Source organism: Panthera pardus, unplaced genomic scaffold (genome assembly GCF_024362965.1).
Source record: "Panthera pardus isolate Hobbes unplaced genomic scaffold, ASM2436296v1 HiC_scaffold_21, whole genome shotgun sequence".
In the NCBI taxonomy this organism is placed as follows: Eukaryota; Metazoa; Chordata; class Mammalia; order Carnivora; family Felidae; genus Panthera; species Panthera pardus.
This window is the reverse complement of record NW_026526777.1, coordinates 5,297,747-5,324,208: the sequence shown is the minus strand read 5'-3', so window position 1 is coordinate 5,324,208 and position 26,462 is coordinate 5,297,747. Positions and strand designations below refer to the sequence as shown.

The 26,462-nt window shown below is 45.1% G+C and overlaps 1 protein-coding gene across 7 annotated transcripts in view; it reads right to left on the bottom strand.

Annotated features, from left to right (window-relative positions):
- LY9 (lymphocyte antigen 9) overlaps nucleotides 1–26,462 on the bottom strand; it is a 28,482-nt gene that overhangs the window by 566 nt on the left and 1,454 nt on the right. Inside the window, exons 2-9 of one of the 7 annotated variants that reach the window (XM_019433266.2) lie at nucleotides 23,829–24,155; nucleotides 10,947–11,222; nucleotides 10,147–10,452; nucleotides 8,754–9,023; nucleotides 7,325–7,492; nucleotides 6,454–6,507; nucleotides 3,913–4,166; nucleotides 3,466–3,537 (exon numbers count right to left, since the gene is read on the bottom strand). In XM_019433266.2, coding sequence (XP_019288811.2) covers nucleotides 3,466–3,537; nucleotides 3,913–4,166; nucleotides 6,454–6,507; nucleotides 7,325–7,492; nucleotides 8,754–9,023; nucleotides 10,147–10,452; nucleotides 10,947–11,222; nucleotides 23,829–24,155 — 1,727 coding nt within the window. The other 6 variants (XR_002075939.2, XM_019433265.2, XM_019433268.2 and 3 more) reach the window with 6 other exon arrangements.

The following is a 26,462-nucleotide window of genomic DNA, read 5'->3' as shown; positions in this document are numbered from 1 at the left end:
GGCCCAGCAATGGAACAATCCATCGAGCTGACGGCAGGCATTTATGGGGACTCTCCTAAGGGGAAGTTGGCTAGGCTCTCCGTGAGGGAGAGAGAGGACAGTTTAGCGCTGCAGGGTGAGGGGCTACAAAATGACAATAAAAGGCCTCGCTCTCAAGAAGCCGTGGTCTAATGAACTCAGCCTCTGCCCCAGCTGGAGAATGTAAAGATGTCAAGCTATTTCGGGTGGCAGAGATTATGGATCAAAGTCATGGCCCAGACCAGTAGGCCTTCGTGGTCCCAGGGTTCTGAGGACTCCTTGTCGGAGACTGTTCAGGGAGGGCTCTGAGCAGATGCAGGGAGCAGGGGAGGCGGGGGGCCGGCAATAGCTTGACGGTGGCATAAACCTTCGAGATGTCGTGCCGGGACTTGGGTCCGAAAATAAGTTTGAGAATTTCCTGCCCAAGTGGGCAACGAGAGCCTTAGGGGACCCAGAATCAGGACGGGTCCTCAAAATTCTGAAGGCAAGGGATAAATCCTGTTAAGACCTTGGCTGGGGAAACGCATTGCTTTCCACTTAGGCTGTGGATGAGGGTGGCTGCAGGGGTCTGGAGTCCCTGGGGTGGGACCCACGTACCACTGACCGGACACGTGGGGACTCCAGGCCATTCTGAAACTCAGAGCAGGGACTGACGTCCCTGACTTTAAGATTGACCAGCGTTGGCCCAAACACAGAGGGCCAGGTCAGAGAGAATCCAGCGAAAAGTACAGGTGTGGCCTCAAGGCCATAGGTGACGTCCCTTACTGGCTCAGCATAGGCCACGTTCCCACAAGACAGGACAGGAGGCCAATGCTGGTTGAACTGAGCTACACATCTGCACAAACTTTTACTGAGCAAATTCTGTCCAGTTTTTCAAGTTTATTTGAGAGAGAGAGAGAGAGAGAGAGAGAGAGAGAGTACATGCGGGTACCCGAGTGGGGGAGGGGCAGAGAGAGAGAGAGGGAGGGAGAATCCCAAGCAGGTTCTGCACTATCAGCACAGAGCACGATTTGGGGCTCAAACCCACGAACCACGAGATCGTGACCAGAGCTGAAGTCGGATGTTTAACGGACTGAGCCACCCAGGCGCCCCTCTATCCATCTTTTAAGGTCTAATTCAAATTAATTTTTTCGTGGAGCCTTTCCTGTCTACCTCAGTGCAGTGGTATCTTCCGCTTCCAATGTCTGGAAAACGCTTGGGAACTGCCCAACTAATGTAGAGTCTTTTCCTTGCCCCTGCAGGTGACTGAAGCGACTCCACTCCTCCACCAAAAGCCAATAAGACAACAGGTCTTCAAGGTTAAGGATGGTGCCTTAAGCACATCTGAATCCCCAGAGCCCTCAGCCCAGTTCTGGGCAAACAAAAGGTGTTCAATAAATGTCTACTGATTGATTGATTCATCAATCACAGGGAAGTAGCATAACTGAAGAGCTTTGAGGGTTCTTCTTTTTTTAAAGTCTTGTTTTGGGGGTACCTGGGCAGCTCAGTTAGTGGGGCATCCGACTCCTGGTTTTGACTCAGGTCATGATCTCAGGGTCGTGAGATTGAGCCCCGTGTTGGGCTTCACGCTGAGCTTGGAGCCTGCTTGGGGTTCTCTCTCTCCCTCTCTCTGCTCCTCCCCTGCTTGCACGTTCTCTCTCTCTCAAAATAAATAAAATACACGTGAAAAAAAATCTTGTTTGGACATGTTAAAACAAGGAGGAAAACAGGGAATTCTGGAGATTTGAAAGCAAAAGTATATATGAACCCAATGTTCTCAGGGAAGTGAAAGTGAAGCAGGAAGCTAGATTCAAGCCAAGGTTAATTGTTTAAGATTACTCAGGATTATTTTAAAGCTCCTTGTGGTTTTTAATAAAGTCCAACTACTATCTGTATGACTTTAGGCAAATTTAACTTCTCCGGATCTCGGCTTCAGGATGACAGCACATTTATAGAGCTGACCTAAGGATCATGCGAGAATATCAATGTTTTGTAAACTGTAAAATTTCGTGTTAAAGTGGGTTATTATTATTATTTAATGGTAAGTTCTACCATTAAGGGATCTTTTAACACCACAATAAAACCAATGTGTTGTAGTTAATGGCACATTCTCCAAAACATCTTGGCATTGGACTCTTGGCTAATTTCTAATTATTTGGGGAAATTGCCATTTTGGTGGATTGAGATGGGTTAGCTATAGATTTAGGAGGCATGTGGGTGGCTTAGTTGGTGAAGCATGAGACTTCAGCTCAGATCATGATCTCACGGTTCGTGAGTTCGAGCCCCACCTTGGGCTCTGTGCTGACAGCTTAGAGCCTGGAGCTGATTCAGATTCTGTCTCCCTCTCTCTCTATCCCTCTCCTGCTTGCTCTCTCTCTTTCTCTCTCTCTCCTCCTCTCAAAAATAAGTAAACATTAAAAACAACAATAACAACAACAACAACTTGTGAAGCATTTAGCACAATTCCTGGCACAACGTAAGCAATAAAGATTAGCTATAGAAAAAGGAAAAAAAAAAGAAATAGATTTAGAAATATACATAGATTATACACTATTTGTGTTTGCAGCCCCTTATGCTAGTTAGTGGTAAGAATAATCAGTATAAAATATTATTAATTCAATTAGAAATGTTCAGCCTTTGGCCAAACAGATATAAATCGGAAACATTTGTGTAAGCAACTCTATTGACCACGGAGTGTGTCTGGGGGTGGACAGTGGGTAGGACTTAAGCTCCTTTGCCATGGGAATCTAGGACTTTCAGTTAAAATGGTCTGCACAAGCCGCTCTGGAAAGCAGTGTGGAGGTTCCTCAGAAAATTAAAAATAGACCTACCCTATGACCCAGCAATAGCACTGCTAGGAATTTATCCAAGGGATACAGAAGTACTGATGCACAGGGGCACTTGTACCCCAATGTTTATAGCAGCACTCTCAACTATAGCCAAATTATGGAAAGAGCCTAAAGGTCCATCAACTGATGAATGGATAAAGAAATTGTGGTTTATATACACAATGGAATACTACATGGCACTGAGAAAGAATGAAATATGGCCTTTTGTAGCAACGTGGATGGAACTGGAGAGTGTGATGCTAAGTGAAATAAGCCATACAGAGAAAGACAGATACCATATGGTTTCACTCTTATGTGGATCCTGAGAAACTTAACAGGAACCCATGGGGGAGGGGAAGGAAAAAAAAAAAAAAAGAGGTTAGAGTGGGAGAGAGCCAAAGCATAAGAGACTCTTAAAAACTGAGAACAAACTGAGGGTTGATGGGGGGTGGGAGGGAGGGCAGGGTGGGTGATGGGTATTGAGGAGGGCACCTGTTGGGATGAGCACTGGGTGTTGTATGGAAACCAATTTGACAATAAATTTCATATATTAAAAAAAAAATCTAATAATAAAAAAAAATGGTCTGCACAATAATTCCTTACTTTAAGAGCCTCGGGATACAGAGAAAATTGTTCTCACCTTCTGGGGTGTCTGGATACAGCTGTAGATTGTGGCCAAACCCTCTTTCTGCTGAGGAGCTAGGGTCTTTCCCTGTAACAGATCAACATCAGACTATCTGTACTCACCAGATGAGAGCTTTTCAGGGGGTCACTCTCAGCCCCTAAGGAGAGGGGACACCCCACCAGGTTCAGATTTCACACAGAGGGCGGTGGCTGTCTTAGTGCGGTGGGTACAGCGCTTCTGGTTGTTTGACATCTCCCTTATGAATGGCCCAAGATTGGGAGCCGAGGACGAGCTCCTTCACTCCAAGGGAGCCCAAGGTTTGGTTAACATGAGCAGAGCCACACTTGTCCGCTCGTGTGCTGCTGGTCCTGGCTCCCCGTGTGGGGGGACTAAGTCATCCAGGACATTGGATGGTGTTAGAACTGGAGGAGGAGGGAAGGTGTACTGGTCGAAAGGGCTCACCTGCAAGTTGAGGAATACTTGCGCATACACCGTGTTGTCTTGGGCCGTAGGTGCAGGTGCATTCCTCAGCATGACGAGATCGTACTCTGCTGGCCTCTCAGAAGCCGAGTCAGGTCCAGTGTCCTCCTGGCATCTTCCAGCCTTGACCATGTCTGTCGTCTCCTCGGTTGTTGCACTGCTGTCAGAGCTGCTGGCAGAGGGGGGCCTAGACCGTTGCTTGGCAGTCTTGAGAAGAGTGTCCAGCTTCTCATACCCTTGGGAGAGCATGTTGCACAGTGTGTGGCCAGCGGTGAGTTTTGAACACATTGTGCAGGGTCGGTAGGAAGTATGGCCGCCCCCGCCTCTTTCTTGTTTTGTGGAAGGAGCCAAGCTACTCTGACTTCCACCCCGGGTGAGGCCTTAAGAACTGGAGGAGAGGTTGTTCTCCAGTCTTCCCTTAGGGGGTTCCATCCCACTCTCCCTTCCTCCTTCCCTTCAAGCATTCACGTGTGACGACTTAGCAACTCTCGGGGAGCAGAAGTGGCCCCATTGGGTGAGCCACCCTAAGTGCCATGATGGGTACTCTGGGAAAACACAAAGGTCATTATGCCTGCTCTTCTTTATTTTATTTTGTTTTTTTCTTGAGAGAGAGAGAGAGAGAGAGAGAGAGAGAGAGAGAGAGAGAGAGAATGTACATGGGCATGTGAGTGAGTGGGGGAGAGGCAAAGGGAGAGAGGGGAGGAAGGATCTTAAGCAGGCTCCTTGCCCAACCAGGAGCCCGATGGGGGGGCTCCATCTCACAACTGTGAGATCATGAACTGAGCCGAAATCTAGAGTCAGATGCCTAAACAACTGAGCCACCCAGGTGCCCCAGACCTGCTCTTGAAGGAGGAGGGATAGAAAGGAGAAGGAATGGCCAGTTAGGAAACTAGTATGCTATTTTAGGGAAGAAGTAACAAGGAATGGGAATGTCTAGTGATGAGGTCTGGTGAAATAAATTAAGGCACATCCGTAGGATGGAATAAATGGGAGTCAGTCTTCATATACATATGTTAATATTCCTAGGATATTCTGTTAAATTCAAAAAGCAAGTTTCAGAAAAATGTTACAGATTGCTTCCATATGTGTAATTAAATGAAGGGCACCCACCCACGCACCCACCACACACACGCACATGCACACACGCACAAATATATCTGACGCCTGTAAATGCGTTAAAAGGCTCTGAGAGGATTTAGAAATACATCCTAACAATGAAGGCCGCTGGAGAGACTAGGAGATTGGGATTTGGAGGGAGATTTAATTGTATACCATGTGACTATATGAGTTTTCAATTAAAAAAAAAATCCTATTCAATAAAACAAAAAAAAATGGTGACAGCATGAACCTAGGCAGTGACAGAAGATGGAGAGGCTTTGGAGAGATGGTGGAGAGGCTAAAGAAGCAGACCATGGGAGTGGAGGAAAGGGGCGCTGGGGAGGGCGGAAGGGCAGGGGTGACAGTGGTGTCCCCAGTACTCCCTTACTCCTCCTACTGTGCCCGGGGTGCCAAGGAATGAGGGCACAGGCTGGCGGAGACCAGGGTCTGCCCTGCCAGCTGTGAGGAGGTAGCTGGTGGGAAGCTCCACACTTAGCCTCCGTCCTGTTTCTTGGCCCCTTTCTCTTGGTTATACTTTTCTTCAGAGAAGCCTGCACTGTTGGATTATTTGAGCCCCTGGCCTCCCACCCAGTCCCTCCTCTTAGTACATCTCCATGGGGGGATCTCCTCCGGGAGGGGTTACCAGGGGTTTTTAAAAGCAGGATTTGTTTGAGTGGGTAGAGTTTGGGGATTCCTTAGAACTCCAGAGCTTAGAGTTCAAGGTGGTAATTGAGGACACCAAGGGATGGGAATGGGGGTGGGAAGGTAAGATGCAGGCATCTCAGCTCACCACCCCAACACCTGTCAGGACAGGTGCACCTTCACACACTTTGTGCTGTTGGGGTGTTGCGCTGTATTTCGTTTGAAGCAAGCATGCCTTAGCTTTTTCAGAAATTGGGAAACTGCTTCCTCAGTGATGCTCTTGGGTCATAGGTGTCTAGACAGTCTCACGGGCTTAATTTTCATTGGGTCTTAGTTTGGCTTCTGCCGCGGATTTGCCATTCTATCTGGCCTTTGTGTCTCCATTCTCAGAATGAGGAACATGACTCCGCCCTCATCGGAGGCCACGTTCAAGTGGTAATGATCAAAGCCTGAGGAGCTCTAGAGACCCCAGAGGGCAGGCCGCCTCTCCTAGCTTTGGTCACCTTCTCTCTGGAGTCCATCCTCATTGTGGTTTCTGTGCCCCAAACCGCCTTCCTTCTCCAAACCACATTATTTCTCAGACTTTAACAGGTATATGATTCACCTTGTGAAGATGCAGACTAGAGCTCAGTATTCTGGGGCGGTGCCCAAGATTTGCGTTTCTACCAAGCTCCTGGGTGATACTCCTGTCGCTGGTTGGCAGACCACATAGAATAAATAGCCAGGCCTTGGAGCTTCCATCGGGCCCAGGGACCCCATAGCCTGTGTCATTGGTGATATTACCTGGCGCATCCGCTGGGGTTTCAGCTTGGTTGGAGCTGGAGTCTGGGACTGAGTCTGAGAAACGAAGGTAGAGAAGATTTATCAGTAGGGCTGTGAGGAGAGAGGCGTCTGATTTCGTGAGCGTCGAAACAGACGGGGAGAGATTTCTGGGGACACCGCCAAGGAAAAGGCTTTAGGGAGGAGGTGAACCCTGATGTGAGCAGGAACCTACGTGAAAGGGCGACCAGAGTCTAAGGTCATCTCCAGCTGAGAAGAAGGCCCTGGAGCCTCCTGCCATCCCTCGGCCCCATCTGTGGTAGCCCCTCCTCAGATTGGTTTGTTGGCTCGCATCAATTATTCCAGGGATCCTATGTGTTCTAACCAATAGGCTTTTTCTGGCAATTAGTCCATTTCCACTGCAATATGAGATTCCGAGGGAGCTGCCAATCATAATAGCTAATCCCCTTGGCCACGGTGATTGGGCCAAGCCATGGTCACATGACCCGAGGCCAGGCCAATCAGAGATCTTTCAAATGAGAGTTGGAGGGAAACCTCTTTTTTCTCTTCCCGGTGGCTATCTCCTAGTAGGTGTGCGTCTGGAGGCAGCAATTGCTGTGTTGTGGTACACTCCACCCCACCCGTCAGCTGGGGTCCGTAGGAAAGAACTAAGCTGGCTCGAAGGACAAAGTAGGGGTGAGAGATGGAGAGCTCTGGTCATTTTTGAGTCTCTGGTAACGTTTGTCCCTAAGGCCAGCTCCTTCCCTGCCTTCCCCACAACGAGCACCCCTCCTCCCCATCACTCTGAGAAGAAATGAGGTCTTCGGATAGACGGAGGAGGGGCAGGGGGCGGGGGGAAGGAGTGTGGGGGAGGGGGGATCATGAGAGGACAGACAAGCCTGCAAAGGTCCCAGGATATGGTCTAGGGCAGATGCCACTGATCTCAGAAACCCACGCCGTCCTTTTTGCTTCCACATGCACCACCAGATGGAGATCCCAAAGCACAGAAGAACAAGAGCCACCAAGGAGAGTCCGATGTAGAGCTTCATGTTTCTCTCCTGCCCTTTAGAGAGGAAATGAATGGTATTAGTATAAATAATGGTAGGGAGGTTGGAACAGTCAGTGAACACAGCATAATGACCATCCTACCTGCCTCTTAAAATTTCATGCTATTACAGAGCATATTCCTTTTCATTCATTCTACAACTATTCATTGAGCAGGTATTGTTCTGGACAAGAAGCTGTAGTCTGTCTGATGACAGACACTGTCTCTAGGTAGAGCCCCTTGCCCGGTGTCGCAGAGAGTTCATCCTGAACAGGATTTGAACGTAGGCTGCCTGATTCTTAAACACCCTTATCCATCACACTACACCGCTCCTTTCTGTCAATGATATAAGGGCAGTTCCGGGCTCAAGACAGAGTCAAAATTCCCACCTAATTGGGCTCTAAATCCATCTGCTAGCCTGACCTAGCCTCGTCACATTCTAGGTAAACCTTCCTTTTTTTCTACTTCCTTCGAGAGCAGAACAGGGCACAGAACTCAGGGTTTCAATCATGCTTTTGTTGTGTGGCCTTGCTCAAGTCCCTTATACTTTCTGAGTCTCGGTTTCTTCATGTAATGGAGAATAATAAGAACATTTGCCACATAAGACCATTGTAAAGCTGACTGTGTTAAAACTCACCAGGACCTAGACTAGTGCCGGGCCTCTAGTAAGAGCCACCAGGGCTTCATTTCTTGCTTCTAGTCTCAAGTATAGTGGCCACGAGCCATGGCAGGAGCCATTGGAATGTGGCCAGGATGACTCTGGAGCTGAATTGCTTATTTTATTTAATTTTTAAAAATTGAAATTGAAGTGTGGCTATTCAGTTTCTTATTGAAAAACCTGATAAGTAGGTTTGGAGCAACTTGGATATGTGAATCTAGCTTCTCAACTCTAAGTTTTATGAAATCTGAATACAGATCAAGTACTTCCCATGAAAATTTGGCATCTGAATTGAGATGTGCTGTTACTGTAAAAACGTACCGGATTTCAGAGACTTAGCACAGCATGAAATGTAAATTATCTCAAGGATAATTGCATATTGGCTACATATTGAAATGATGATATTTGGATATAGTGGGTTAAGCAAAAGATATTACTGAAGTTAATGTTACTTGTTGCTTTTTGCTTTATCTAATGTGGCTATTAGAAAATGTGAATTGCGTGTGTGGTTTCCATTATATTTCTATTGGAATGTGCTACTCTAAAGTACTCTCGCCCACACTCCCTCGCTGCACTTCATAAAGAACCACTCAGAATGCAGACTCTTGGATCCAAGGCAACCTGGGCAGATGTCGCCGGGAAGAAATGACTGGAAGCTCTTGCTGACAGGGTTCCTGGTGGTACATGTGAAGTTGGGATGATTTTCATCACTTCTCCAAGAGATATTGAGGTGAGATCCCCCTTGGGACATGACAGTTCCTTTCTGTAGGAAGGTCCATAAGTATGTCACATTGTGTCCACTGTCCTCCACTGAACATGTCAGGCTGACCCTGCAGATGCCATCCTCACTGAGCTCAAGGCTCCCGGTAACTTTTGGCTTCTTCAGCCTCCCTGTGTGAGGAGAAAGACCTCATGTAGAGTCAGGCCCACCCACTGGGCAGTCGCCACATCTTTACTCATTCAGAATATGCTCATGAAATTGTGTGTTGGAACTGCCTTAGGGCTGAGAAAGTGCCTCCAGGAGTCACGGACATTTTGGAGTGCACTTGGCCTTTCCCTTAGTGGCCGTGAAATCTCAGACATATCAGTTCAACTCTTGGATGCTTGGATGCTTGGATGTTAAAGGAGTTAATAAAAAGTAGAAAAACAAAGATACCACATCATTCTATAGAGTACCCTGTGAAGGACGAGCAAGTAAGCACAATATTCCACTTCCTTCCACACAAGTAAGCACAACATACCATGTGCTCCAAAGACTCTTCAAGGCTTATGTGTTGAGGTGCCATCGTCTAAGTTTTTTTTATTCAGGAGATAAAGTGTAGAGAGGTGAGTGCAGCACTGACACAGAGTTAGTGCCCAATAAATGTTAGCAATTTTAACAGAAATGTAAGATGGGCCTCAGTTGTTCCCGGTGCATTATTATTTTTACTAAATCTTCTCGCTTAAAAAAAAATTACATTTGAGTCACAGCTGCTATCGGCGTGGACTAGCTGACTCCCAGCATACTTTAGCAGGACCATGGACAGTGACTCTTTTCAGCTACTTAGACATCAACAAACCCAGGCAGGGGATGTGATGACAGGAGAGCCAAGCGGCCCTCGTGGGGGGGGGGGGGGTCAGAGGGTCTTTGGACACTAAAGGCTTTCTCCTCAGTCTTCTCCAATTCCACTCCAGCCAGCTGTTCTCTTATTCAAAAATGATAATATTCTATATATATAAAAAAAAAAAAACGATAAGCAATGCAGGAAAACAGTGGCGAGTATTAAAAGTTGGATGGTGGAGACCTAACTGGAAGTCTAGAAGGGGGACATCGGTTGGTGGATTTTGCCCAGCTGCCGGTTAAAAAGTTTTCCTCCTGTGAGTTGACTGGTGTGGACCCAACAGTTGTTCAGGTGGCCTGAGGCATTTTGGTAGGAGGAGAGGCTTGAGGGAAGCAGGAGGCAGGGAAAGCAGCAAAGAGGAGAAACCTTTCAGGGAAGGCATCTAATGCTTAGCGCTCTGCTCAGAAACTCACGGTAGATGAGCAGGGTGAAATGTCTTCTGCTGATGACTCCGGAGGCCTCTGAACACACGTAGGCATGGTAGTGGCCGGCATTCTCCATCTTTAGCTGGCCAATCTTCAGGGAGTAGTCTTGGCCAGAGTTCTCGTCAGGAATCTTGGGCTTCACTTCCTGCTTTTTGGTGATAATAGATGTGTTAAACATCCAGACAATGTTATTCACGTAGCGACTGGCCGAGAGTGTTAGGGGGAGGGTGACTGACTCCCCGAGGATCCCCACCACTGTCTCCCCCGTTGATCCTCCTCTGGAGGCTCCCGGAGCTGCAATCAGAGATGAGACATGGTGACTTTAGTTACTGGCCCTATTAACCCTCAGCCTGCCTGAAGGAGACTGAAGTCCCACGTGCTCTCCTGCCCACACCCCCTTTCCCTTCCTATCATGAGGCATCCCTGCGGAACACTTGTCACAGACAGGTATGCACCTGGCTCTGCCTTTCACATACCCGGTCCTCTCCTGCCCTTCCTGACCTTCTGAGGAGACCCCAGGGGATACCCCCACCCAAGCAAAGAACCAACTGGATCCCTTCATCCAAACTCTCTTCCCTTCGCTTGTTCTACCCTTAGAGTTTCAGTTCCCTGGTAGTTCCTACATGCCCCGTCAGTCTCTCTCAGGCCTCAGATGGTAGAGTATAAGGGGTCTTCAAGCCTATCTTCTTGCTTCCCTATTCCACCCGTGTCCTGCCAGAACCCTGGCAGGGTTCCATAGCTACTCAGACTTTCTGGAATCGCCAGGAGGGCCTAAGTGGAACCTGTACCTGTACAGAACTGCCGGGCATGGATGGGGCCAGAGGTGCTCTGGCTGACTGGGTTCCTGGCTGTGCAGGTGTATGGCAGGTCTGGGTCACACGGCATCCAGTAGATGGTGATGGTGGAGGCCCCATGGGATTCAGAAGCATGGGTGTTCTTCGGGGTCCAGCTGTACAGAACACTTGTCCCTGCCCTCTCCACAGAGCAAGTCAAGGTAATGTTGCAGGAGGCACTATCAGACATGTTCACGGACTTCACGACAACTCGAGGCACCTGCACCTGCTCTGTATGGACAACAGCAATGAGACTACTCACATTCCTTCTGCAGCAGGACAAGGCTGAGAGAAGAAGGTGATGATGACAGGAGAGCTAGGCAGAGAAGGAAGAAGTCAGCATCCTTCAAAGGGAAGTTTTCAGGCTAGACTGCCTCTTTTCTGCATTTCCGTAGATCCTCGACAGGTGTTATTTCCATGACGCAACATGACTGATTACTCCTCTCCCCATCAGTATCTGAACTACTTGAGGACAGGGCCAATGCCTGTGCCTGGACGTCTAACACAGGCTCGGCCCATGAAAGTCACTCTTGAATGTTTGGTGAATAAATGGATAAATAAGTCAGCCCCAAACACTGTGGAGTAGGGAGCTCTGCCTCTAGATTCTTGAGTTCCTTTTGTCTTTTGATCTGAATTTATGACCCATTGTGTTTCCAGAACTTCTTCCTAGTCCTTTCCTTCCCTTTTGTTCCATTTCCCCTATCCACTGTGTGTGTGTGTGTGTGTGTGTGTGTGTGTACAGGTGTGTGTTTAAGTTTGCTTTTTTGGGGAATTAGTAATACATAAAATTGAAAAGATACACGAAAGAGTATATAATTTAAAAAGCAAGCTATCTTGTCCCAGACACCTATTTCCTCTCCCCAGGAATTATTCCGAGGCATTTCTTGTTGATCTTTCTAGAAATATCCTAGGTATAGATGCATACATGATAGCATACTATATATACTGTTCTGAACCCTTTAAAAACCTAACAACATATTGGATTTCTGGGGAAGATGGCAGAGTAAGAGGACCCCAAGCTCACTTTGTCCCATGGATACAACCAGGTAGCACCCACATCAACGTAAATAACCCAGAAAACGACCTGAAGACTAGCAGAACAAACTCTCCACAGCTAAATGTATAGAAGAGGTCACATCAAAGAGAGGGTGGGGAGGGCAGACATGCAGTTGGGAGCTAAATGGACACACAGGACAGTCCAAGGGAGGGAAGGTGCAAGAGGGGACAGAAACAGACTCTCATACAGGGAAGATGAGTCCTCATAACATTTAGTTTTGAACAACAGTGGGACCTAATTTCATGAGTTCTTACAATCAGTGGGGCTTAACACCTGGAACTTAAACATTATTTTTTAATGTCTAATTTTGAGAAAGAGAGAGACAGAGCATGAGTGGGGGAGGGGCAGAGAGAGAGGAAGACATAGAATCTGAAGCAGGCTCCAGGCTCCGAGCTGTCAGCACAGAGCCTGACTTGGGGCTCAAACCCACGAGCTGTGAGATCATGACCTGAGTTGAGGTCAGATGCTCAACTGACAGCCACCCAGGTGCCCTAACACCTGAAAGTTTAAAAGTCAGTGGGCTCAGCTCTGGGAGGGGGAGAGAAAACTGGTACCTGCCCTTAAAAAGGCAGCACCACAAACGGCTCTGGAGATACAACATAGAAGCAGCAGTTTGAAACCCCTGTAATATATGGGAAAGACATTTGTTTACTAATCTCAGAGTGTGTGCTGTAGGGGGCAGAGATTGTTGAGAGCTTCTCCAGGAACAAGGGAGCTGGTGGAAATCATATCCCTCCCTGGCCCGCCAGCCCAGACACATGGACACCTGTGGGAACCAGTGTAGGACCAACACTTAATACCTAACTTGCTAGCCGCACACTACACCCCTGCATTCTCCCATAGATATGCCCTCTCCAGTTATGCCTCTGTTCTAGGTCCCCTCCCACGGCAGACCTGAACAAACCTTGCTAACGCCAGACACCCTGTCCTCCACACTAATCCCCCCTCCTCCGGCCCCACCGCTTTTGCAGATCTGTCCCCTCCAACCCAGCCTGCCTGGTTCCCATTGGCTACAGGTCCCCTTCTGCAACCAACCAGCGCAAACCTTGATGATGCTGCCAAGCCTGCCCCTGCTTTCTCTTGTGGCCCTGCCCCCTCCAATGCACTCTTGGATGGAGCCCATCCAAAGTGAGGCCACAAGCCTGGCAGTGTGCAAGCAGTGCCAGCAGGGGCCAGCAATGGGCCGGGGACAGACATTGGTCTGACTACAGGCCCTGCCCACCAATGAAAGCTTTTCTGGAAACAAAACAAGGAAAGCATCCTGCAGTTCAGTGCTACCGCATCTCTGGCAAATGCTTGGTCTGAATCGACTCAAGGCCAGGGCCCCAGATTGGCCCACTAACAACGCAAGGACCAAATCCTGCCCACAACAGGAAAGGACAGCCACTGCAGATGACTGGACTGAAGGCAAAAGTGGCTCAGCCACAACAGCAGGGCATACACAACACACATAGGAGACACCCCTGAAGCTCCAAGTTCTGGTGAACAAGGGACACTGCACTGCAGGGCACTCTAGGTCCTCTTCTTCATAAAGCCACTACTTTTTTCAAATGTTTATTTATATTTTATATACACAGAGAGACAGAGCACAAGCAGGGGAGGGGCAGGGAGAGAGGGAGACAGAATCTGAAGCAGTCTCCAGGCTCTGAGCTGTCAGCACAGAGCCTGACATGGGGCTTGAACTCATGAGCTGTAAGATCATGACCTGAGCTGAAGCCGGATGCTTAACTGACTGAGCCACCCAGGCACCCCAAGCCACTACTTGAAGAGCAGGAGATGAAACTGACTTTCCTACCACATATAAAAAGATACAGAGAGTTAGATAAAATGAGGAAACAGAAGACTATGTCCCAAATGAGAGAACAAGACAAAATCATGGCAACAGAAATAAAAGAAATGGAGATAAGTAGTATGTCTGATAAAGAATTTAGAGTAATGGTCATAAAGATACTCACTGGACTTGAGAAGAGTGGAGGACCTCAGTGGAGTGGAAGACCTCTCTTTAAAAAAGAGATAGAAAACATAAAAAGAACCACGCAGAGAAGAAGAACTCAACAACTGAAATTAAAAATACACAGATGGAATAAAAAGACCAGAGAAAGCAGAACAGATCAGTGACATGGAAGACAGAGTAATGGAAAACAATCAAGCTGAACAGAGGAAAAAAATAATTAGAAAAAAAGAAAATAGACCGGGAGCTCAGCAACACCATCAAGTGTAATAATAGCATTATAAGGATCCCAGAAGGAGAAGAGAATTTGAAGAAATAATAGTAAAAACTTGCTGAATCTGATTTCTGAAACAGAAAGCCAGATCCAGGAGACACAGAGAGCCCCCCAAAATCTCCCAAGGACGTCCACACCAAACACATAGGAATTAAAATGGCAAAAAGTAGTGATAAGAGAATAATTTAAGAACACCAAGAGAAAAGAAAACAGTTACATGCAAGGGAGAATCCCATAAGGCTATGAGCTAATTTTTCAGTAGAAACTTTGCAGGACAAAAGGGAGTGGCATGATATATTCAAAGTGCTGAAAGGAAAAAACCTGCAACCAAGAATACTCTATCAGGCAAAGCTATTATTCAGAATAGAAGGAGACACAAGGAGTTTCCCAGACAAATGTTAAGGGAATCCATGACTACTAAACCAGCCCCGCAAGAAATGTTAAAGGGGACTCTTTGAATGGAAAGGAAAGATCATAAGTAGGAGTGAGAAAAGTAGGAAGCACAAAAGCAATAAAAATAAATTTATCTATAGAGATCAGTCAAAGGATTCACAAAATAAAAAGATGTAAAGTATGGCACCGTATACCTAACACGTGGGAGGGAGATGAGTAAAGAATAGGTTCAAATTTGAATGACCATTAAATTAATACAGGCTGCTATATGAAACAGATGTTATATATAGACCTAATGGTAACCACAAATCAAAAATCAGTGATAGATATGCAAAGAAATAAACAGAAAAGAATCCAAGTATATCACTAACAAAGCCAACAAATGGTGAGAGAAGAGAGCCAGAGAAGAAAGAGAACTACAAAAACAACCATAAAACAAACAACAAAATGGCAACAAGTACATACCTGTCAATAACTATTTTGAATGTAAGTGGACTGAAAGCTCCAGTCAAAAGACATAGCATGGCAGAATGGATAAAAAAAGCAAGATCTATTTATATGCTGCCTATGAGAGACTCATTTCAAACCTAAAGACCCATGCAGATTAAAAGTGAAGTGATGGAAAATCATTGATTATGTGAATGGACATGAAAAAAAAAAAAAAGCTGGCAAAGCAATAATTGACATGATTGACAAAATGGGCTTTAAGACAAAGAGTGTGACAAGAGAAAAAGGACACTATGTAATCGTAAAGGGTACAATCCAATGAGAATATATAACAATTGTAAATATTTATGAACCCAACATAGAAGTACCCAAATACATAAAGCAGCTAATAACAAACATAAAGAAAAGGAAGTAATTGATAGTAATACAATACTAGCAGGGGCCTTTAACACCCCACTTACATCAATGGATAGATCATCCAAACAGAAAATCAACAAGGAAACAAGTGGCTTTGAATGACATATTGGAACAGATGGGTCTAATAGATATATTCACAACATTTCATCCTAAAACAGCAGAATACACATTCTTTTCACATGCTCATCAGCATTCTCCACAATAGGTCACACACTTGGCCACCAAACCAGTCTCAACAAACTTAAAAAAATCAAAGTCATATCTGCATCTTTTCTGACCACAACACTATGAAACTAGAAATGAATCACAAGAAAAAGTTTGGAAAAGATACAAACACATGGAGGTTAAATAACATGCTATTAAACAATGAATGAGTCAACCAAGAAATCAGAGGAAATAAAAAAAAATACACGTATAAAATGAAAATGAAAACACAACAGTCCAAAATCTTTGGGATGCAGTAAAAGTTGTTCTAAGAAGGAAGTTTATAGCAATATAGGCCTACATCAAGAAGCAAGAAAAATCTGACATAAACAACCTAATTTTACACCTAAAGGAGCTACAAAAGAAGAACAAACAAAACCCCAAACCAGTCGAAGGAAAGAAATAATCAAGATGAGAGCAGAAATAAATGAAATCAAAACTTCAAAACAGACAAACAAACAATAGAACAGATCAATGAAACCAGGAGCTGTTTCTTCGAAAAGGTCGACAAAATTGATAGGCCTTTAGCTAGACTCAGACAGATAGAGAGAGAGAGAGAGAAAACTCAAGTAAACAAAATCCGAAATGAAAGAGGATAAATAACTGACACACAAAAGTACAAAGGATTATAAGAGAATATTATGAAAAATTATATGTCAATAAATTGCACAATCTAGAAGAAATGGATAAATGCCTAGAAAATATAACCTCCCAAAACTGAATCAGGAAGAAATAGAAAATTTGAACAGACTGATTACCATCAATGAAATTGAATCAATAATCAAAAAACTCCCAAAACAAAAAATCCGGGACTTGACATCTTCATAGATGAATTGTACCAAACATTTAAAGAAGAGTTAATGCCTATTATTCTCAAACCATTCCAAAAAATAAGAGAGGAAGGAAACTTCTAAATTCATTCTATGAGGCTAGCATTACCCTGATTCCAAACCAGATAAAGACACTACCAGAGAGAGAGAGAGAGAGAGAGAACTACAGGTCAATATTTCTGATGAACATAGATACAAAAATCCTCAACAAAAAAATTAGCAAACCAAATCCAGCAATACGTTAAAAAAAATCACTCACCATGATCAAGTGGGATTTATTCCTGGAATGCAAGGGTGGTTCAATATTCACAAATCAAATGACATGATACATCCCATAAACACAGAAAGGATAAAAAGCATCTGATCATTTCAATAGATACAAAAAAAGCATTTGACAAAGAACAACATCCATTCATGATAAAAATCCTCAACAAGGTAGGTGTAGAGGGAACACACCTCAACAAAATAAAGCCCATATATAAAAAATCCCACAGCTAACGTTATACTTAATAGTGAAAAACTGAGAGCTTTTCCGCTAAGGTCAGGAACAAGAAAGGATGTCTACTCTCACCACTTTTATTCAAACTAGTACTGTATGTCCTAGCCATAGCAATTAGACAACAAAAAGAAATAAAATGTATCTGAATTGGTAACAAAAAAGTAAGACTTTCACTATTTGCAGATGACATGATACTACGTATAGAAAACCCTAAAGATTCCACCAAAAAAAAAAAAAAAGCCACTAGAACTGATAAATGAATTCAGTAAGGTTGCAGGGTACAAAATCAATATACAGAAGTCTATCGCATTTCTGTACACTAATAATGAAGCAGCAGAAAGAGAAATTAAGAAAACAATCTCATTTACAATTGCACCAAAATTAATAAAATACTCAGGAATAAACTTTACCAAGGAGGTGAAAGATCTGTACTCTGAAAACAGTGATGAAAGAAACTGAAGAAGACACAAATAAATGGAAAGATATTCCATGCTCATGGATTGGAAGAACAAATATTACTGAATTTCCAGGTTAGTCAAAGCAATATACAGATTTAATGCAATCCCTGCCAAAATACCAACAGCATTTTTCACAGAACTAGAACAAACAATGCTAAAATTTGTATGGAATCACACAAGAACCTGAATAGCCAAAGCGATCTTGAAAAAGAAGAACAAATTTGGAAGTATCATGATACGAGATTTCAAGATATACTACAAAACTTTAGTAATCAAAGCAGTATGGCACTGGCACAGAAATGGACACCTAGATGCATGGAACAGAATAGAGAGCCCAGAAATAAACCCATGATTATATATCAATTAATCTTCGACAAAGGAGGCAAGAATATTCAATGGGAAAAAGACAATCTCTTCAATAAATAGTGTTGGGAAAACTGAACAGCTACATACAAAAGAAAGAAACTGAGCCACCTGCTTACACCATATACAAATGTAAACTCAAAACGGATTAAGGACCTAAATGTGACACTTAAAGTCATAAAGATCCTAGAAGAGAGCACAGGTAGTGATTTCTCTAACATTGGCCATACCAACATTTTTGTAGTTCTGTTTCCTGAGGCAAGGGCAACAAAAGCAAAAAGCAACTATTGGGACTACATCAAAATAAAAAGCTTCTGCACATCAAAAGAAACAACGAAACGAAAAGACAACCTATTGAACGGGAGAAGATATTTGCAAATGATGTATTCCATAAAGGATTAGTGTCCAAAATATATAAAGAACTTATACAACTAAACACCCAAAAAACAAATAACCCAATTAAAAAATGGACAGAAGACGTGAAGAGACATTTCTCCAAAGAAGACATCCAGATGTCAACAGACACATGAAAAGATGTTTGGGGCGTCTCGGTGGCTCAGCTGTTTAAGCGACCGACTCTTGATTTTGACTCTCGTGATCTTATGGCTCTGCTGACCATGCAGAAACCCATGTTTGGCGTTCTCTCTCTTCCTCCTCTTCCCCTCCCCTGCTCATTCTCTCTCTCTCTCTCTCTCTCTCTCTGTCTTTCTGTCTCAGAATAAATAGATAAAAAAAAAAAAAGAAAAGTTGGTCGTCATCACTCATCATCAGGGAAATGCAACTCAAAACTACAATGAGACATCATATCATACTTGTCAGAATAGCTAAGACAAAAAAACACAAGAAACAACAAGTGTTGGTAAGGATGTGGAGAAAAAGGAAGCTTGTGCACTGTTGGTGGGAATGCAAGCTTGTGCAGCCACTGCAGAAAACAGTATGCAGCTTCCTCAGAAAATTAAAAATAGAACTAACATATGATCCAGTAATTCCACAACTGGGTATTTACCCAAAGAATATGAAAACACGAATTCGAAAAGATATATGCACCTCTACGTTTGTTGCAGCATTATCTACAGTAGCCAAATTATGGAAACAGCCCAAGTGTCTATCGGTCGATGAATGGATAAAGAAGATGTGGTATAGGGGCGCCTGGGTGGCGCAGTCGGTTAAGCGTCCGACTTCAGCCAGGTCACGATCTCGCGGTCCGTGAGTTCGAGCCCCGCGTCGGGCTCTGGGCTGATGGCTCGGAGCCTGGAGCCTGTTTCGGATTCTGTGTCTCCCTCTCTCTCTGCCCCTCCCCCGTTCATGCTCTGTCTCTCTCTGTCCCAAAAATAAATAAAAAACGTTGAAAAAAAAAAAAATTAAAAAAAAAAAAAAAAAAAAAGAAGATGTGGTATAGATAAGTGAATATTATTCAGCCATAAGAACAAATGCAATCTTGCCATTTGTAACAATAGATGGCTCTAGAGAGTATTTAGCTAAGTGAAATAAGTCAGTCAGAGAAAAACAAATACTATATGATCTCACTCATATGTGGAAATTAAGAAACAGAATGAACAAGGAAAAAAAGACCAACCCCCTCCCCCCCAAAAAAAAAAAAGATGCTTAACTACAGAGAACACAATGATGGCTGGCCAGAGGGGAGGTGGGTAGGCGATGGATGAACTAAGTGAAGGGGATTAAGAGTACACTTACGATGAGGGTGTCTGGGTGGCTCAGTCGGCTGATCATCTGACTGGCTCAGGTCATGATCTCACGGTTTGTGAGTTCGAGCCCACATCAGGCTCACCGCTCTCAGTGCCGAGCCCCCTTCAGAACCTCTGACCCCCTTTCTCCCGTCCATTCCTCCACTCGTGTGTGCTCTCTCTCTCAAAAATAAGTAAATAAACGAACATTTAAAAAAGACTACACATGTGATGAGCACCGGGTGCTGTATGAAGTGTTGAATCACTGCTGAGTCACTGAAACTAATATAACAGTGGATGCTAACTATGCTGGAATTAAAAAAAAATTAACACTATATCTTGGGAATTGTATGTCGGTGCACATCGATTCATTATAGAATCGATCATTGATTCAACAGAGTTGATTCAGTCTATTTCTATTCGCAGCATAGAATTCCATTTCTTTAACATATGCGGAGCCCTCTACAAATCAATTTTTAAAAACCTACCTGATAGAAAGATGGTGTCATAGGCTGAATTGTGTCTTCCCAAAGTTCAGATGTTAAAGCCCTGACTCCAAGTACCTAAGAATATGTTTTTATATGGATATAGGACTGTGTTTGGAGAGAGAAGTCATTACATTAAAATGAGGTCATTAGAATGGTCCCTAACCCAATATGACTGGTGTCCTTACACGAAGAGGGGGCAACTGAGTGGCTCAGTCAGTTAAGCGTCTGACTTCGGCTCAGGTCACCATCTCGCGGTCCGTGAGTTCGAGCCCCGCGTCGGGCTCTGTGCTGATGGCTCAGAGCCCGGAGCCTGCTTCGGATTCTGTGTCCTCCTCTCTCCCTGCCCCTCCCCCGCTCTCTCTCTGTCTCTCTCTCTCTCTCAGAAATAAAATAAAAACATTAACACATTTTCAAGAAGAGGAGACCGGGACACAGACAGCACGGACAGAATGACAACCGTGTGAGAACCCAGAGAGAGAAGGTGGCTATTTGCAAGCCAAAGGGAGAGGCTTTGGAGGAAACCCAACCTGCCGACATCTTGACTGGTCTCCAGAGCTGCGAGAAAGTAAACTTCTGTCGTTAAGGTTACTGTCTGTGGTACTCGGTTATGGCAGCCTTAGCAAACCAGTATGGATTGTGGTACCAGACATGGGTTGCTGCTGTAACAAACACCGAAAACTGTGGAAGTGGCTTTGGACTCGGCTAATGGATGCAGGTCTAGAGGGTTTTGAAGCGTGTGTTAGGAAAAGCCTAGACTGTCCTCAAGAGACTGCAGAAATGTGGATGTTAAAGTTGGTTCTGGTGAGGGCTCAGAAAGAAGAGAGCAGAGCTGAAGAGGAAGCTTCTGTTGTCCTAGAGTCACACGGGGTATTATCATGAGCAGAATATTGGTAGAAATATGAGCCCTACAGGTGTTTCTGGCGAGGCATGAGATATAACTGAGGAACATGTTATTGGACACCAGAGGAAGTGACCCACTCGTCACAGAGTGGTGAAGAATTGAGAAAAATTGCGTTGCAGTGTTTTGTGGAAAGTAGCAGATTCAGGGGTGCCTGGGTGGCTCTGTGGGTTGAGCGCCCAACTCTTGATTTCAGCTCGGGTCACGATGTCATGCTTTGTGGGTTTGAGCCCTGGGTCGGGCTCTGCGTTGACGGTGCAGAGCCTGCTTGGGATTCTCTCTCTCCCTTTCTCTCTCTCTGCCCCTCCCCTGCTCACACACGCACACTCTCTCTCTCTCTCTCTCAAAAGAAAGAAACTTAAAAAAAAAATTTAAGAAACAAACTTTAAAAAAAGAAAGCAGCACACTTAAATGATAAATTTGAGTATTTCGCTACAGAGATCTCTAAGCAAAGTATTGAGGGCACTATGTGGTTTTTCCTTTCTGCTTGTCGTACAATTTTAGAGGAGGGCCGTAAATTGAAGAAGGAAGTGTTGAGAAAGAAGGAGGCAGAACTTGCAGGTTTAGAAAATTCTCAGCCTATAAGGCGTGGCTAGACGACATTTGCTGAAGAGATTACGGTGTGACTGATGGATTTAGTCAACTGTATCAGCGGAAGTGTTTCCAGCCTGGACTGAAGGGACAGAGGTGGGACAAAATTAAGAGACGCTGTCACACTTGTGGGATTCTACAGGATGGGCCAATAGAGCTTGTCAGTTGAGATCATGCCTTATCCTTCGAGAAGAGGGAAGAATATGCCCAAGAGCAGTTCAGGGGTGGATAGGGCTGCCACTGCCTTTGCCCCCCCTGGCCTAGAGGGCCCAGGCCCAGGGGCAGTCGGTGGGGCGATTTCCTCCTTGGTTCCAGGGGTCAGGGATGCTGCCCAGGGCCAAGGAGTGGGGGGCGGCCACCCAGGGGGCCCAGAGGATAGAGCATAGGGCCAAATAAGATTGTTCTTAAAGGTTAAAATTTAATGGGATTTGACCTGCTAGATCGCAGACTTCCTTGGGATCCATGGCCGCTCTCTTCTTTTCTATTGCTCCCTTTTGGAATATGAATGTCTATCCTATGCCTATCCCACCATCCTAGTATGGAGACAGATAACTTGTCTGGTTTTCCAGTTTCACAGCCAAGGGGGGGAGTTTTGCCTCAAGACAAATTACATCTTGAGTCTCACCCATAATGCTTTAGATGATATCTAGATAAGCTTTTGGACTTAGAATTGATAGTGGGGTGTCTGCTGAGATGGAATGAATGTATTTCGCACATGAGAAGGAAGTGAGTTTTGGGGGGCCAGAGGGCAGACTGTTATGAACTGAATCGTGTCCCTTCAAAATTCATATGTTGAAGCCCTGATCCCCGGTACCCCAGAATGTGACTCGATTCGGAGACAGAGCCTTTCAAGAGATAATTAAGGGGGGGGCGCCTGGGTGGCTCAGTCAGTTGGGTGTCCTACCCTTCATTTCTGCTCGGGTCATGATCTGATGGTTCGTGGGACTGAGCTCTGCCCTGACAGTGCGGAGCCTGCTTGGGATTTCCTCTCTCCCCTCTCTCTTCCTCTCTCTGCCCCTCCCCCACCCATCTAGCGGGCGCTCTCTCTCAAAATACATAAACAGACTTAAAAAAAATATAAAGAGGGAATTAAGTTGAAATTAGGAACCAAGGAACAGACTCTCAGCCCTACAGGACAAATTGCTGGTCACCAGAAGGGAGGCGTGGTGGGGGAATGGGTGAAACAGGCGAAGGGGACAAAGGGAACAGGTGACACTCATATTGGTGAGCACTGAGTAACGTACAGAAGTGTTGAATCACTATATTGTACCCTGAAACTAATATAACACTGTATGTTAACTATACTGGAATTAAAATAAAAAACCTAAAAATAAAGAATGACTTACATGGATTATACATTAACCAGTAAACGATTTATTTAAAAGAACACTTTTTAGCTTCTCTTTTCTTTTTAAAATTTTTTTTAACGTTTATTTATTTTTGAGACAGAGAGAGACAGAGCATGAATGGGGGAGGGGCAGAGAGAGAGGGAGACACAGAATCAGAAGTAGGCTCCAGGCTCTGAGCCATCAGCCCAGAGCCCGACACGGGGCTCGAACTCACGGACCATGAGATCGTGACCTGGGCGGAAGTCGGACGTCTAACCGACTGAGCCACCCAGGTGCCCCTAGCTTCTCTTTTCTTGATAGGACCGTGTGAGGACGTGTCGAGAGGGTAGTTATTGGCAAGCCTGGAAGCCAGGCCGCAGGAGAAACCCAACCTGCTGATATCTTGAGTTTGAACTTCCAGCCTCCAGAACCGTGAGAAAATAAGTTTCCGTTGTTTAAACCACCCCGTCTGTGGTATTTGGTTAATGTCAGCCCTAGCAAGCTAGTATAGATGGGTAAAGGGTATTATAACAGGGTTACAGAAAAGAGAATACAAATGGCTTTTAAACCTATTTTGTCTGTGTTTTCACTCTGACGTCTATATTTATGGAACCGGATGAAAGTGACCAACAAGATAGTCCTATCTGTCCTCGAGGGATAAACTGCTGGAGAGAGAAAAAAAAAAAATCTGCTTTTAAAAATAAAAGATCAGGGGCACCTGAGTGGCTCAGTCGGTTGAGTGTCTGATTCTTGATTTTGGCTCAGGTCATGATCTCACTCGCAGTTTGTGAGTTCGAGCCCAGCGTCGGGCTCTGTGCTGACAGCGTGGAGCCTGCTTGGGATTCTCTCTCCCTCTCCCTCTCCCTCTCTGCTACCCTCTCTGTCAAAAATAAAGAAATAAACATAAAAAAAATCCCAAAAGATCAAAACCCACAGAAGCCCTCTAGAACTCACCATAGACACGCAGGATGAATTCCTCATCAGCGGTGACCTCAGAATTCTTGCGGTTTATCTGGGCTTTGTAGGATCCCGCGTCTTTCAAAGTCAGGTTGCTGATAGACAAGGAGTAGTTCCAGCTGATGTTCAGTCGGTTCTGGTAGCTTTTGTCCATAATGATAACTTGCGTTTCTGTGACTGCTAAAGCAAGGGCTTTTTGGGGACCATTCCAGGTGACGTGCTCAATCTCTGTGTCCACTGAAATGTTCAGGGAGAAAGTCACCGACCCTCCTAGAATCCCTGGCACCACTGTTGGGGGTGAGTCCTTTCCAGAGGCTTCTAGTCCTACAGCGACAGAAGAGGGACTGGAGGAGCAGTTGGACTTTCAAGACAGCCTTCATTCATTCATTCATTCATTCATTCATTCACTCATTCAATAAAAAAACACAGTGAGAATAAATCCCAGATGATGAGAAATGAAATAAAATTCCAGCCCTCCTTCGTCTAGGCTTGTTGCCTAACAAAATCATTCATTCATGCCCCAAATTAACTTTCATTCCCTTTCTCCCATGAATGCATCTACAATAATCAGGGAAACAGACATTCTAGGTTTCTGTCCCAGCAGGGAAACTAGCCTTGTGGCTTTGGGTGAATTTTTGAATTTCTTTGAGAATCAGTTTACTCATCTATGGGACAGAAATGTTCATTATGGGTGTGAATGAATACAGATGGCAAAGTTGGAATAAAATCACGTTGCTGCAAATCATAAAGAACAAAAGAGGTAAAAAAAAAGGAGCACTTTTTTAAAAATTAGATGGCAAGATGGATGCCTAGCAGCGTGGATAGATGGATAGGTGTGTGAGAAGGCGAGTGAAATGAAAGTGATGGGAGATCCAGGGTGGGAAGCATATGAGTGTTGGTGTAAAATTCTTTCAAGCTTTCCCTGTGCTCAAGAATTTTCATAATGAGATGTTAGCAACAAAAGGAGCCTCTGTCTCACTCTTCCTTTCCCTCATGGCCCAGGGGATCTCAGACTGGCTTTGCCTTGGCCGGGGAGATCTGGTCTGTCCTTAGGAACAAGGTTTGGGGTTCGGGACAGTAAGTAGCGTCGAATCCTCTCCTAATTGCCTCATCTCGGGAAAGACCAAGATCCCCGATAAACATTGTTACCGCGGCTTCCAGAGGCCCGGCATCTGTCCGAGGCAGCTCATTTCCTTGTAGGGGCCCTGTGAATGTCGGCTGGGTGACCCCAGCCTGAATTCCCAGATTCAAGGACTTCTGAGGCTCTGGAGAGTCCTCTGAAAATTCCGGACTAAGTCAGATGGGTTCAGGACCCAGATTACTCCAGGAATCTGGGCGGAAACATAAGTAAAAAATGTTAGAGAGAGAGAGAGAGAGAGAGAGAGAGAGAGGAAAGGCCCAGGTACAGCCTGGACTGATGGAAAAAGGCCGAGGCATGCTCTGAATACCCAGAGGGTACAGAATCATGCAGACACAGAGAAGAGACTCCCAGACTGGTGTAGATCAGGTGTGTGTGGGGAGGGTTCTCTATCCATCATCATCCAAGCACTTGGACCTTGTGGAGAGGCAGCTAGGAAGGACGCAGAGCTAGGGACCTTGGACGAGCTAGGCTAGGTCGCTTCAGGTGAATTCTGGGGGGTAGTCACAAGGGAGAAAGTTGGTTGGTTTTGATGCTGGCTTGAAGTTGCCTTGCAGAGAGCTCTTCTCATCTGGAAGATGCTGGCGATTGCTACGTCATGGAGAAATCACCTCGTTCAATCCTCAAAATTACCTGGTGACTAGCCACCCCCCCCCCCACCTTTTTGTTCACAGATGAGGAGCTAAAATTTCAAGCGTTTAAACTATTTGCTTGAGACGACAGGGTCGGTCAGCTCTCTCTTCACATCAAAGATCAGCAAAGGTCCCCAGACTGTCAGCAAGGGGAGAGGGAGGCGGTTCGTGGCGGTCAAACCCTGTTACCTGGTGAAGCAAACAATGCTACATGACAGGTATCAGCCACCTTATTTCGAACTACTTATTTTGAATTATTATTGTGGCAAATCGTCAAATGGCATTCAACGGTCGTGATAACTGAATTTGGCTTCTCCGTCTTTACTAGTTTCCAAATAAGCCACTTAGTGATTGTAACAATCAGCTTCTACCAACTAGGTACCGAGCACTGACATGTATCCTTTTTAATCTATTGAGAGAGTCTTGCATGATCCAATTTACGAATCACATTCTCTACTGAAGACGCAGAGACTCACACAGCTAGGAAGTAACGGAACAAGGATTTAATTTCAAATGTTTCTGACTGGCCCAAGGTAAGCCACTTTGGCATGAAGGTTATTCTGAGCTGAAGGCGATCGAGACCGTGTGGGCTCAAGAGAAACTTTGCCCCCCGCTTCACTACACAGAAGACTCTAAGTTGGGGTCTTTCCCAGGATAAGGGTTGTGAGCAGAGATAAATCTGATCTGCGTGACCCATCTGTATGGCACGGCGAACATCTAATTACCAAACATCTGTTCTCTTTGTCGCCCTGTGAACTACTTGCCTCCCCTCGGAAGTCCCAGACCCCTGCCCCCTTCTCCCTAGTTTGGGATGACATACAGACCTCATTTTGCCTGTCTTTGAAATCCCGTGTCTGTGTG